The sequence below is a fragment of the Stegodyphus dumicola genome, chromosome 6, assembly GCF_044657685.1.
Source record: "Stegodyphus dumicola isolate Sdum_Otavi_A_Nest chromosome 6, ASM4465768v1".
Lineage (NCBI taxonomy): Eukaryota > Metazoa > Arthropoda > Arachnida > Araneae > Eresidae > Stegodyphus > Stegodyphus dumicola.
In genome coordinates this window covers 145,767,669-145,782,032 of record NC_140773.1, presented here as the reverse complement: position 1 = coordinate 145,782,032, position 14,364 = coordinate 145,767,669, and the positions used below count along the sequence as shown (strand labels likewise).

Genomic DNA, 14,364 nt, shown 5'->3' with positions numbered 1-14,364 from the left:
CATGAAATATTTTTAAAATAAGCGAAACTTTATTTTTAAGAAATTAATAATCAAAAAATGACAAACGTTTTATCTCGCAAAAGTCTTCGTACACTTCAAAAAAATCTTGACATATTAGTAAATATTTTCATTTTTCGTTAAATTAATATTAGTAGGATACCCTTTAACATCCACAACAGCCTTTAAACGTCTGGGAATAGATTTTATAAGTTTTTTTGTAATTTCTGTATCGGTGTTCATCCATTCTTCCATCATGGCTGTTTTGAGTTCGCTTTTCGTTTTGATGTCGTGTTTTCGTACACTAACCTCCAGCTCTTCCCAAATGTGTTCTATGGGGTTTAAATCTGGCAACTGAGGTGGTGTTTTCAAAACCTGTGGACAATTATAGAGACACCACAGGCGAACGTTGAGAGAACTTAGAATCGTTATCATGATTAAAAATAAAGTTGTTTCTAATACCCAAATTTTGGGCTGATAATTTTAAATTGTCTCTAAAAATATTTAAATAAAGAGAATGCCATCAATAAATACCAAATTACCTAGTCCTGATGCTGCCATGCACTTCCACACAAGAACACCTCCACCGTTATCCAACTGTTCCAACTAAGTTCTTAGAATGAAGTTCCTCATTTTTTCTTCTCCATACAATTATTCGACCATCGGAACCAAAAATGTTAAATTTTCTTTTGTCAGCAAATAGGGCATTATTCCAGTACGTTTCGGGTGTATTTATCATTGATTTTGCGAATGAAAGCCTAAGCTTTCTGGGCTAATCTTTGGAATATGGTAACAGGTAGTTTGGCGACATTTTGGTAAGGCGATAAAGGTTATTAGCTAGGACTTTAGCAGTGTACATGGATATAGTCAAGAGTGTGCACAATGCCATTTTTGTGCAATTCTGGGATTTTTTTTAAGTGAAAATAGGTTGACGTGTACATGGATGATACCGTGTATGTACAATACGTAAAAATGCAGCAAGCAGTGGGCAATTCTGCACTTTGTCCCAATTTCGCACCTAATCTTCGTCATGATTAAGCACTTTTGTTCCATAAAAGTTCTAGCATACGCGTAATTCGGCTAGCAGATTGTTGGAGAAAAAATGTTGGAAATGTTGAGGAAAAAAAAAAAAAAAATGTTTTTACTTTGTGAAAACAAAATGGCGTCCAAACAAAAACTAGCAGGTTGCTGTAGCAGGGTTGGTCGCCAAAAAATCTCCAAGTTACCGTAATCCAAAGATTAACCACTTTCTGTTTTTCACACTAACAAATTTTTTTTTTTACGGGCAGAATGCCCATGTAATCCAGCTTATCTGAGAACTCGTCGAACAGTGTAAGGCGAAATTGAAGTAGAAAACTTTGCATTAAATTCTGCAGAAACTTTTACAGCACTCAAATGTGGGTTTTTCACAAATTTTCTAATAATAAATCTCTCATCACATTTAGTTAACTTTCTCGGTTGACCTTTTCTTACCTTGTTTTCAATCCGATTTTCTTCTTTAAAGCGTTTTATCACATACTGCACTGTAGAATGGGATAAATTAACTAATTTAGCGATATTTCAAATTGATTTAACATTACTGTGGTGAAAAATTATCAATTTTCGAATGCTGTTTGTAATTTCTTTACAACTGCGACCCATTTTTCAATAATAAATAGAATATTATGAAGTAAACAATAAAATAATTAAAGCAAACAATTTTTAAATGCCACACAATGCAAAAATTAAAAAAAGCGACAAACGATAATTCTAATTTTGATTTTATCCAAAAATATTTCAGTGTACAAAGACTTTTGTGAGATAAAATGTTTGTCATTTCTTGATGATTAATTTCTTAAAAATAAAATAAAGTTTTGCTATATTTAAAAAATATTTCATGTAATTTTGCTATGAATAGATTATAGATCTTATTATTAAAATCTCATTCAGAAAGTTTACTTTTAATTAATGGATAGAGTCTTATTTGAATGAAAATGAATTTCAGTCAACGCGCTCTGTTGGCTCTACAGGCCATCCGGCATTTGTTCCACAGCAGAGCCAAATGTTTTTAGCTCTGTTGGCTATACTATGGGGTCATCTGGCATTTATTCCACAGCTCCGTAGGGTCCACTGCGGAGCCAAATGTTTTTAGCACGATTACGCTTAAGATGCTGCGGTATTGTTGGTGTTGGCAACTGTTATCTGTAGTTAAAATGTGCTCAGTCTCTGAAATGTTACACTTAAACCATTTTTGACCTTTTTATGGTTAGCAACATGGAGAAAAATAATTATTATGATGAGAATTTAGAGTTGACTCCTGTGTTGATGGTTGATGAAGATTCACAGGAAGACTCCTGTGTTGTTTTTATATGTTTGATATGTGCTCAGTGATGATTACAAGATAAACACAAACATCGTTTATTCTACATTGTTTATCTACTATTTTATATTACAGTTATGATCAATGATAATAATAGATACAGTTACACTTACATATATAACATCTCTCTTTCTTATCAATAATAATAATAATAGTAAAATTAAAAATATTTTAAATAATAAGGTTTCTTAACTGTCCTACCAGATCGAGAAACGTAGTTATGTCCATTTGAAAAATTTGATGGTACTATACCTCTTTCACTGTTTGGTGACACAACACTTCTGTTAGGTTTTGAAGGCACATCTAAATTTAAAGTGCTCCTGCTATTCTCAGGTATTTTGGGTTCATCTATAACATCATTCTCATAGTTGTTTTGTATCGCAAACTCTTTCTGATTAATTCCTTTAAGAAGGTCTCTTCTGTTCCTTTCTACAATTCTCCCGTCTTATAATCCTGTATGAATGTGGTCTCTGCTTCTATAATTTTCCCTCTTTCATTTAGTTTTGTTTTGGCCTCCTCGGTGATTGCGGTGATTTGTGCCCAGAGGGCGCACCGCACAAAAGGTTAGTTGCGTTGCAGAACGTAAGGGAAGCGGACACGCCAAAATGTCGGGCGTAGTACCGCTAATTGAGGTAATTGCATCATATCTGTCAGGTGGCAGAAAACTAATATGATGTATCAATTCACATGCCAGGTGGCAGAATATGTCTATCATGTACATGCCAGGAGGCATAACGCTTATAAACATGCCAGGTGGCATACGACTTGTAAATAAATTGTAAATAAATGTACAGTAAAATATCTTGGTGCAATAGATCAAGGAACAAGCATCAACAACCTTCTGATCATTTGGATACGTACATTTTTTCTGGTGACACCGGACGTGATTTGTGGAGATGAAGAATGGACGAAGAAAATGAGTGAGTTCATGACTGAAAAGCCAGGATTTAACGCGAAGAAATTCGAGGTAGGCCCTTTTTCATTTTTCCAGTTTTGAATAGAATTGTTAAATAAAAATCTTGGTGATTATTATAGTTGATAGAATCTAATGGTAAAATGGAGGCTATGAATAAGGCAAAGAAGTTGCGTACGGTGACGCGTAGCTTAACTACTAAGTTGATGAGTAAAATAGATTCTGCATTGTTAGAAGAGGGTGAAACCGCGGATGAGAAATTAAAAGAATTACTCGAAATGTTACTTGAAAAATCGCAGTTGTTGAAACAATACGATTCTGAGATTGAAAAACTTATAATTACGGAACAGGAGTTGGAAACAGAAGTAATTTCCGCGCAGGAATATCAGGAAAGAATTATAAGTTTTAAATGTAAAATTCAGGAAAAATTAAGAAAAAACGCGTGTAAAGTTGAATCTAGAAATTCTAGTGAGGAAACTATATTTACGAAGTTGAAAACTTGTGAAGTTAATACTTTAAAATTGCCAAAATTAACGATTACAAAATATTACGGTGATCCTTGTTCTTGGCTTGAATTCTGGAATCAGTTTAGTAATTCCATTCACCAAAACGAAAGTCTCAGTTCGGTTGACAAGTTTTGTTATTTAAAATCGCTTTTGGGAGGTTTAGCTTTAAATGCTATTAGTGGATTAACATTTACTAGTGAAAACTATACGGTGGCTGTTGATATACTAAAAAACCGTTTCGGCAGAGATGACCTGCTAATTAATGCGCATATGAATAAATTGTTGAGTTTAGAACCTGTAAAATATTCCGGAAATACGGCTTCTTTGAGGAAGCTTTATGACGATATAGAAATACAAATAAGGAATTAAAATTCTTTAAATGTTACTAGTGGTTCTTATGGACATTTATTATCCCCTATTTTGTTAAAGTTAATACCTGAGAATTTAACTCTAGAATTCACTAGGAAAAGAAGTGATAAACAAAATTTCGATGTTAATGAACTACTAACGTTCTTGAAAACTGAAGTGGAATGTAGGGAAACATCAATGATGTTAGCGCGTTCTAAGAATTTTGATGTAAATGAAACATCAATACGAAACAAAAGTTCCCATCAAGGTTATCAAAATAAATCTTACATGCATTCTAAAAGAAATATTTACAGTAGGAATAAGCAAGGTGCTTCAGTATTAACTAGTCAAAGCGAAACTCCCTCTAAATACTTTCAAAAATCACATTTTAATCCAAATCGAAAGTTCTCTACCCCACCTAAGAAAGAGAATCAAAATGTCTGCATATTTTGTTTATCTGCTTGTCATATGAATCATGATTGCGCACTTGATTTAAAGGCTCGCCGAAAGGCATTAATGGTTCGAGGTTTATGTTTTATTTGCTTTTCGAAAGGGCATCCAAGGCGTTTCTGTGCTCATAAAGATGAAAAATGCAGACTGTGCAATGTCCAAGGTTTACATAATTCGTTAATATGTGACGCCGCAATGAAAGGTTTAGAGACGGATACTTCCAATCAGACAAAACAAACGCCAATCCCTGAAGCTTCTCTTTGGCTCTTATGTAATGAAAATAATAACAAAATTAAACCACCGATTTCCGTTCTTTTACAGACGTTTTCGGCAGCAGTTAGGTGTAAAGGGGGGAACGAAAAGGTATTACGTTGTATGCTAGATTCAGGGTCAACAAAGTCATTCATCTTATGAGAAGTGGTTGATTCACTGGGGTTGAAAATTATTAATAAAGAAGCGCTTATTATTTTCACATTTGGATGCAAAGATGCAAAAGAGCGCTTGTATGATATCGTAGAAATCGTATTGCAAAATGTAAGCCATCCCAGTAAAAAGATAAAAATTAACTCAATAGTCATTGATTCTATAACACTAGGGCAAGTAAAAGTTCCTTCTCGGTGGATACGAAAGATGGCGTTTGAGAAGGGAATAGAATTAGCAGATGCTGGTACGAGTGACGAAATTCAAGTATTAAGAGGTTCGGATTATATTTGGGAAATTTTAGGAGAACGAAACGTGAAGATTTGTAAAAAATTAGTCGCAACAGAAAGCACTTTCGGTTTTGTGATTCAAGGCAAGGACGAAGGATCAAAGTGTAAGGACGCAAGAGTTAATCATATAACCGTTGTAAATGAGGACTTAGATTATGAAAGAGTTAAAAAATTATGGGAATTAGAAGCAATTGGGAGAAGTTCAGATAAAGAAATATCTCTATCAGATAAAGAAATTTTAGAGTCATTTGAACGAAATACAACTTACAAGAATAAAAGGTATGAAACTCGATTATTGTGGAAAGAGGGTGTTGAAGGTTTAAATAACAATTATGAAATCGTGAAACAGCGTTTACAATTTTTAAATAATAAGTTTCAGAAAAATAGCGAGCTATATTTAAAATATAATGAGATAATTAATGAACACTTGAGAGATGGTATAGTGGAACGGGTAGATACGTATTTAAATAGTAGTTTGAAAACGGGGTATTACATGCCTCATCACGCGGTAGTGCGCGAGGAGAAGGATTCTACAAAGGTTCTAATAGTTTTTGACGCTTCTTCTAAAAGTAAGGGAAATTTATCACTTAATGATTGTTTGGAAAGCGGACCTAATTTAAATCCTGATTTGCTAAAGATTATCATTAAACTCAGGGTACATTCAATTGCGTTTTGTGCCGACATTCAGCGTGCATTTTTAGAGGTAGGCTTAGCTAAAGAAGATAGGGATTTTTTAAAGTTTTTGTGGATAAATGAAGAAGGGTCAAATCTCGATCACAGTAATCCCAATTTACAAGTTCTCCAGCACAATCGAGTTCCTTTCGGGGTCAAGTGCTCACCTTATTTATTAACAGCTACAATAAGACTGCATTTAAAAAAGTATGAAGATGCCTACGAAGAGGCATGCAGTATGTTAAAAGAGCTGTACGTATATGATTTAATTTCTGGGACAGTTAATGTAGCAAAGGCCTTACATTTAAGCAAGGACATGATTTTCCTTCTTAGCGAGGCCAGTATGAATTTACGTAGATGGGTTTCAAACTCACCTGAGCTGAATGAACTATGGAAACTTAATGGAATTGACTCTCGTGAAACATCTGAAGACTCTTTGGTACCGTTGAAAGTTTTAGGTCTTATCTGGGACAATGTCAATGATAATTTGAAAATAGATGTATCTCAGTTTGAGAAGTTACAAAATCTCAAAGTAACTAAACGCATCATTTTAGCAGCATGTGGTATGCTCTTTGATCCCTTAGGAATTATGAATCCATTTACTGTTCGAATTAAACTCTTAATGCAAACTATGTGGGAAAAGGGTATTCAATGGGACGAAAGTGTTCCCCTTGATACAGAATTCATATTTCAGGAATGGTTAAAAGAAGTTGAAAAAATAAAGTTTTTCGAAATTCCCAGACAGTACTTCAGTGATATGTGTTGGAAGTTAATAGAAGTTCACATATTTTCTGATGCCAGTCCCAAGTGTTATGGTGCCGTAGCATATTTTAGATTTAAGAAGAAAAATAAATGTAAAACGAGTTTCATAGTGTCGAAATCCCGTTTGGCTCCATTAAAAAAGGTGACACTCCCTAGGCTTGAACTTTTGGGAACATTAATTTCTGCAAGATTAGGTTCGTATTTGCAATCGATATTTCCGCAGTTGGATAAGGGAAATATATTTTACTGAACTGATTCCCAAATTTGCATTCACTGGATCAAGGGATCTGCCAACGAGTGGAAACAATTTGTTAGAAATCGTGTGGTAGAAATCAAGGAGAAAACAATTTTAAACAACTGGTACTTTTGCAGTGGGAAGACAAACCCTGCTGATAAACTTACGAGGGGCATGGATGCTGAAGCTATAATTAATGATAGTGATTGGTTTTCTGGGCTACCCTGCCTTTCAGAAGTAGATATTCGACATCACATAAACGAAATGAATACCGAAACTGACTTGCAAAATGTTAGTGAAGAACAAAAATGTGTTACTTTGAAAACACTTGTGGAATCTACAGAACCGTTACTAAATCTTGAACTGTACGGAAATTTAACCAAAGTACTGAGAATAAGGGCTTATGTTCTGCGCTCGGTGAACAAATGTAAATCCGCTCGTGAAAAGCAATCTGGTATGCTTACCGCCTATGAGTTACGGAAGGCTTCAGAATTTCAAAGGTGGTTAGCAAATGAAAACATAAGGTGGATATTCAACCCGCCAGCTGCTCCACATCATGGCGGTATATGGGAGGCAGCTGTTAGATCTATGAAGCTGCATCTAAAGAAATGTGTTGGAACTCAAATTTTGACTTATGAAGAGTTTCTAACTCTAATTGCACAAATTGAAGCATGCTTAAATTCGAGGCCAATAACACCGGTCTCCAGTGATCCCAATGATTTGACAGCTTTGACTCCTGGACACTTTATTATAGGGACTTCTTTAACAGCTGTTCCGGAACAAGATTTAACCGAAGTACGAGTGTCTCCATTGCAAAGGTGGCAACTAACACAGCAGATGTTCCAAGGGTTTTGGAAACGGTGGTCTAAAGAGTACCTGTGCCAACTACAGCAGCGTAGCAAATGGAGACAGCCTAGCAGAAATATTCGTCTAAATGACTTGGTTCTCATTAAAGAAGATAATATGCCTTCATTACGTTGGAAACTCGGGCGAGTAATAGAAGTGTTTCCTGGAAGAGACAATAATGTCCAAGTGGTTAGACTAAAAACTGTGCACGGGGACATTAAACGTCCTATTACCAAACTGTGTCTTTTACCAGTTGACTTAAGTGTTTGGTTTATATTGAATATGTTTTATTATTATTTTCATTTCTTATTGTACTAATAATTTTATTTGTTTGTTCTAGTTTAACCCTCATAGTTAACGTTTCAATATATTAAGATATAAGATGTTTTGCTAGAAGATTCGTAAGTGTAATATGTAATTTTATACTTTTTGAAGGTTCTTGTATGTTTTCAGTTTCTATATTTTTCATTTACTTGTTTGCATATATTGAAGATTGTATTAAGATGAATGTAATTCATCGGGGGGGGGGGGGAGGATGTTTTGGCCTCCTCGGTGATTGCGGTGATTTGTGCCCAGAGGGCGCACCGCACAAAAAGTTAGTTGCGTTACAGAACGTAAGGGAAGCGGACACGCCAAAATGTCGGGCGTATTACCGCTAATTGAGGTAATTGCATCGTATCTGTCAGGTGGCAGAAAACGAATATGATGTATCAATTCACATGCCAGGTGGCAGAATATGTCTATCATGTACATGCCAGGAGGCATAACGCTTGTAAACATGCCAGGTGGCATACGACTTGTAAATAAATTGTAAATAAATGTACAGTAAAATATCTTGGTGCAATAGATCAAGGAACAAGCATCAACAACCTTCTGATCATTTGGATACGTACAAGTTTTTTCCCTTTTTCTTTTATGTACGCATGATCTCCTACCTTCAGTGGTTTTAACAGTCTTGCATTCCTACTATAATAACTTTTTTGTAAGGTTTGTCTCTTCAGTAAATGTTGTTTATGGTCTTCATATTGTTTAGCTTGGACGAAATTTTCTTTAATAGACATCAATCCATTTACTTTTCTTCCAAAGATCAATTCTGAAGGTGACTTAATTTCATCTGAAATAGGAGAGTTACGATATTCCAGTAATACTAAATATAGATCCTAGTTGTCAACTACAGCTTTTTCTAACATTCGCTTGACAGTTTGAATATGTCTTTCAACCATTCCATTAGATTGTGGGTAATTTGGACTTGAAGTTCTGGTTTCAAAATTCCATCTTCTAGTAAAGTCTTCAAATTTCCTGCAACTATATTTTGAACCATTATTTGAATATACTATTTTCGGAATATCATGCCTTGCAAAAGTTGATTTCAATTGCTTTATCACTGCTACACTTGACAAATCTTAAAAATGTCCAATTTCAACTTATTTACTAAAATAATCTATTACAGTACAAAGTCTTTAATACAGATGTCCGTAATCCGGAATGATCTGTAATCCAGACCACAAAGCTGCAAACTTTCTGCGCATGTGTAAACGCGTAATGCATTTACGCATGCGCATAATACAGTCAAAAGTCGTTAATCCGGACTCGTTGGGACTTCGGCGATTCCAGATTATCGATTTTTCCGGATTATAGATCATCAGTTTAAATCGCGTAAGATGGCATGCGGAAATTCTAAAATTAAAAATATGAAACCGTAATTTATGAAATAAAGAACAATTATGATCTAAAGGGTATCAAAATTTACAAAAAAAAAAAAAAAAAAAAAAAGCTTAATATTTATTTGTTTACTTTATTAAACATTTCTTTCAATATAAGTTGTTTAAGTTGCTTCGTTTTATGTGATAATACTTTCTCTTTAATTCTATAAACAGACATAATTTTTTGTTCAGTTACAAAGTTCCGCTGTTCAAGTCCCGTTAATTGCTGTGCCGAGAATACCGACTAACTTGTCAATCGAAATTTTTTCGTTTTCACTAACCTCTCTGTCACATTCTTCATTTCTTTATCCATTTTTTGCAGCAATTCCACTTTTTGTTTGATGGACATCGAAACATACTTTCGTTTTGTACGATCCTTTGGGAGCTCCAGATTCAGAAATTCTATTTGACATAATCGAAAGTTCAAGTTTACATAGTATTGCTCTTACAGTCTGCAAAAAATAATAAGCCGGATCCAGTTGCAGATTGCATTGTCCTTAATCTTCTAATTGGATTCAGATTATTATTTTTTGCAGATTGTTAGAGCAATTTTATAAAAAGTAAGCTTAAACTTTCGATTATGTCAAAAAGAGTTTCCGATTCTGGAGTTGCCAAAGGATCCACAAAGCGAAAGCATGTTTCGATGTACCGCTTCCGATAGTGAAGAAAGTGACAGAGAGGTTATTGAAAACGAAAAAATTTCTATTGACAAGTTAGTGGGTATTATGGACACAGCAATTACAGGACTTGAACAGTGGAACTGAATAAGAAATTATGTCTGTTTATAGAATTAAAGAGAAAGTAGTATTAGCACAAAAAAAAAAATGAAGCAACTTAAACAACTTACATTGAAAGAAATGTTTAATAAAGCAAACAAATAAATATTAAGCTTTTTTTTTTTTTTTGTAAGTTTTGATGCCCTTTAGATCATAATTCTCTTTATTTCATAAATTATGGTTTCATATTTTTAATTTTATAATTTCTGCATGCCATCTTACTAGATTTAAATTGATGATCTATAATCTGGAAAAACCCGTAATCCGGAATCCCGACAAGTCCAGGTTAAGACTTTACTGTATTATTAGCTAATCCTTTCCTTGAAAGTAAAAGATCTGTTCCCAATACTTCCCATGGACCATTAGGTATTTCTTTAGATATCATTGGTCCTTTAATATTAGCTTTTTGTAAACTTAAACAACTTCAGTACCAAATCTTCAATTTCTTTCGACATTCCTGGTCAATATAGTATTTCTCTTGCTTTGATCTTGCATTTTACTACTCCTAAATGACCATAATGAATTTTGCTTAACATATCTTTTCGTAAACTTCTTAGTACAACAACATAGGAATTTTTAAATATTAATTCATTTGCTTCTGATAGTAGTTCTCTGAAATTAAAATATGGTTTTGTCAGTTCTGAAGTCGTACATTTTTCATCTGGCCATCCAGTTTTAATTAATTTTCTTAAAATTTGTAGTTCTTCATCTTTTTCTGGTTCCAGTTGAAAAACTTCCATTTTACCTTTAGACATTGGTACACATTCTATAACAAATCCAACATGAGCTTCTATGTCTCCTTCAAAGAAATCAGATTCTTTATCAGTGAATGATCTTGATAATGCATCTGCTATAAAAAGTTCTTTTCCATGTTTATATTTTATCTCAAATTGATATGGCTGTAATCTTATACACATTCTTTGTAATTTTACAAAGTGTTTACTTAATGGCCTTTTTGAAAATTGATTCCAGTGGTTTATGGTCACTTTTCACTGTAATATATTTTCCAAATATATACTGGTGAAATTTCTCACATGCAAATACAATAGCTAAAGTTTCCTTTTCAATTTGAGCTTCCTTTTCAATTTCTTCTGTGTATCTGTTAATGCCTTGGATGCATAATGCTACTGGTAAATTATTCTGCAGTAAGACTGCTTTTAGTCCATCTTGAAATACATCTGCAGATAAAACTACTGGCATGTTTATATCATAATACTGTAAAACTGGCTTATTTACTAAGACATCTTCTAAACGCTTTTCGTGTGTTGCATTCCAGTTCCAGTAACTTGTTTTTTCAACAAATCTCTTAAACATGATATCAATTCTGATACATTAGGTATAAATCTAGAAACATATGTAATCATTCCTAGGAAAGTTTCTAATTCTTTGATATTTTTTAGTGGTTTTATATCTAGAATAGCCTTAATTTTGTCTTCATCTGGTTTTAAACCATCTTTAGAAAATATATGTCCCATATATTTCACTTCATTTAGCTCAAATTATAAATGTAAATTTGATTGATTTAAATAAATGTAATTTAATTCATTGCGCGCTGCGGTGCGCAATGAATTGGAAGTTGATCTGTCAGCACTTTCCTTATCTTCAGGGCAGATGTTTTTATTTTATTTGGCTTATAATTCCTTACTAAATGTAGTATTTTATCTCGATGTACTCCATCTTTGATATGATTTAAATCAAATTCCTTGTCATTATAAATAGCTTTCGATAGTGAAGAAAGTGACACAGAGGCTATTGAAAACGAAAAAATTTCGATTGACAAATTAGTCGGTATTCTCGACACAGCAATTTTAGGACTTGAACAGCGGAACTTTGTAACTGAAGAAGAAATTATGTCTGTTTATAGAATTAAAGAGAAAGTATTATCACATAAAACGAAGCAACTTAAACAACTTACATTGAAAGAAATGTTTAATAAAGTAAACAAATAAATAGTAAGCTTTTTTTTTTTTTTTTTTTTGTAAATTTTGAAACCCTTCAGATCATAATTGTTCTTTATTTCATAAATTATGGTTTCATATTTTTAATTTTATAATTTCTGCATGACATCTTATCAGATTTAAACTGATGATCTTTAATCCGGAAAAATCGATAATCCGGAATCGCTGAAGTCCCGACGAGTCCGGATTAACGACTTTTGACTATTTATCCACTCTGTTACCCTGCTCAGTGATATCAGTTTCTTTACTTTTATATGTTTGTAAATTGTGCATTTTTTTGTTTTGAAAATGACTGAATTATGTTGTTCTTATTTTCTGGTCAAGGTTTTGATGCCTTTAGTATATCTACATGCAATAGTTTTAGAGTTATCAACAATTTAAAAGTTGTTCAAGTGTGGTTAAGCCTAATTATTTTTGTGATGGCGGCCATGTTTGTTTACATTTGAAATTTGGCAAAATAGCGGATTTGTTGCGAATCTAGAGAAACTAAGCTTCACAACAACAAAGATAACGTCTTTTTTTATTATTGTGAATTAAATCATGCTTAATCCATTCTGGAATTTATTCGAGGAAATAAGTCTTTAAGATTTACTTCGTAATTTTTAATATAGACACTTTGAGTTTTTTTTTATGTATTTTTGCCTTGTCAGTAAGTGAGAACTGAATTTAATTGAATGAGAAATACTGAATCGCCTGTGAAAAACTGTTTCTTTTTTGTTTGCTTAATTTCTTTTATACATCATTTCAGATTTATTATAGTATTTGAATGGAACACGTGGCAACGATTGGATAATTCTTCAAATGATGTAAATTATTTTGTGCATTCTGAGTTATAATGTGAGAAATGTAACGCTGTTAGGTGAACCTAGCATCAGTGTCCTTATGGTAAACAAATATAGTGAATTTTAAAGAGAGTATTTATTCTATTGTGGTTTATGCACTATTGACGAAGCAGGTTAAATCCAATAAGTTTAAATTAAATGCAAGAAAAAATGCATATAATTTAATATTCCGTACAGGGAAGTCTTGTGGTGTACACATCGGATTTTTTATTTACGATTTTGTAAATGTTTTCTTTAAAGATAAATTTTACTATGCATTGTTTGTTTACACAATTGGTATTTTATTTTTATATATTGATATATATTTAATCCTTTTGTTCTTGAAAGTTTTATGACATAAGTAAATAAAATGTGCAAAATTGTTAATATACTTTCAAAAAATCAGATTCTAATTAAAACTTTGCAGAGGAGAAAATTTCTCTATACATATTAATGATGTATAAAATTTTATTGATATTAAAATTTACATATCATTTATATGAAATGTTTCAAATAGAGTAACATTTTATGCAGATGGAGCTTATTTTATTGTGTGTTGTATTCTAGATGGTATTATGTGAGAAAATGTTAAAAATTAGAAACAAGCTGAAAGCTATCCTTGAGCTCTCTGAAATGCAACATTCTAATGGAACGTATGTGGATCTAAATCCATTTAAAAATTGGTCAGTCTCGGGATTCTGTAAGTTACTTATTAATAATATTTTTTGTTTTTAAACTTAAAAACCTTTCCCTATTCATAGAATTTTTTTAAGAAATAGCTATATCTACAGATTTTTAATGTGAATAATTGTATATAAATAAATATTTCTAAAATAATTATAGTGAATTATCACTAATAGTGTTTAGTATTTTTTAGAATATGAACAAACATTTCTATTTATTAAAAATGGCAGCCTTTGGAAAAGACTAAAACTGGCTGAAACTGTGAGTGATCATCTTAGGAAGGGTTCACTTTATTCTTAGACTTAATTCTTCAATAAATAATATTGTATTTCTTTCAGTTGAGGCTACTGAAGAAGTTAGTGCTATGCATGCACAAGAGTTGAAAACTAAACTCAGCATTTCTGAAGAACTCCCCATATTAAGTGACAAATCTCATGCACTGTTTCTGGAAAGCTCCTGGAAATATGAAACAGAGATAGACAGACATAGGGTGAACTTTTTATTATTTAACATGTGTTATCAGTTAGACTTACAGCTATAGCTGTAAATGAAATTCTGATCAAAAACTCTGTAAAGAATTCAATAAATAAGATGTTACGTATTTAATAAATACACTGAATTAAG

The 14,364-nt window shown here is 32.7% G+C and overlaps 1 protein-coding gene across 1 annotated transcript in view; it reads left to right on the top strand.

The window, feature by feature from the left end:
- Positions 1-14,364, top strand: part of LOC118204318 (cyclin-dependent kinase 2-interacting protein-like) — a 27,736-nt gene extending 13,372 nt beyond the window's left edge. The window contains exons 3-4 of the mRNA XM_085818965.1: positions 13,624-13,756; positions 14,079-14,364. Of these exons, the coding sequence (XP_085675091.1) occupies positions 13,624-13,756; positions 14,079-14,281 (336 nt within the window). The 3' untranslated portion in view covers positions 14,282-14,364. The remainder of the gene's footprint in view (positions 1-13,623; positions 13,757-14,078) is intronic.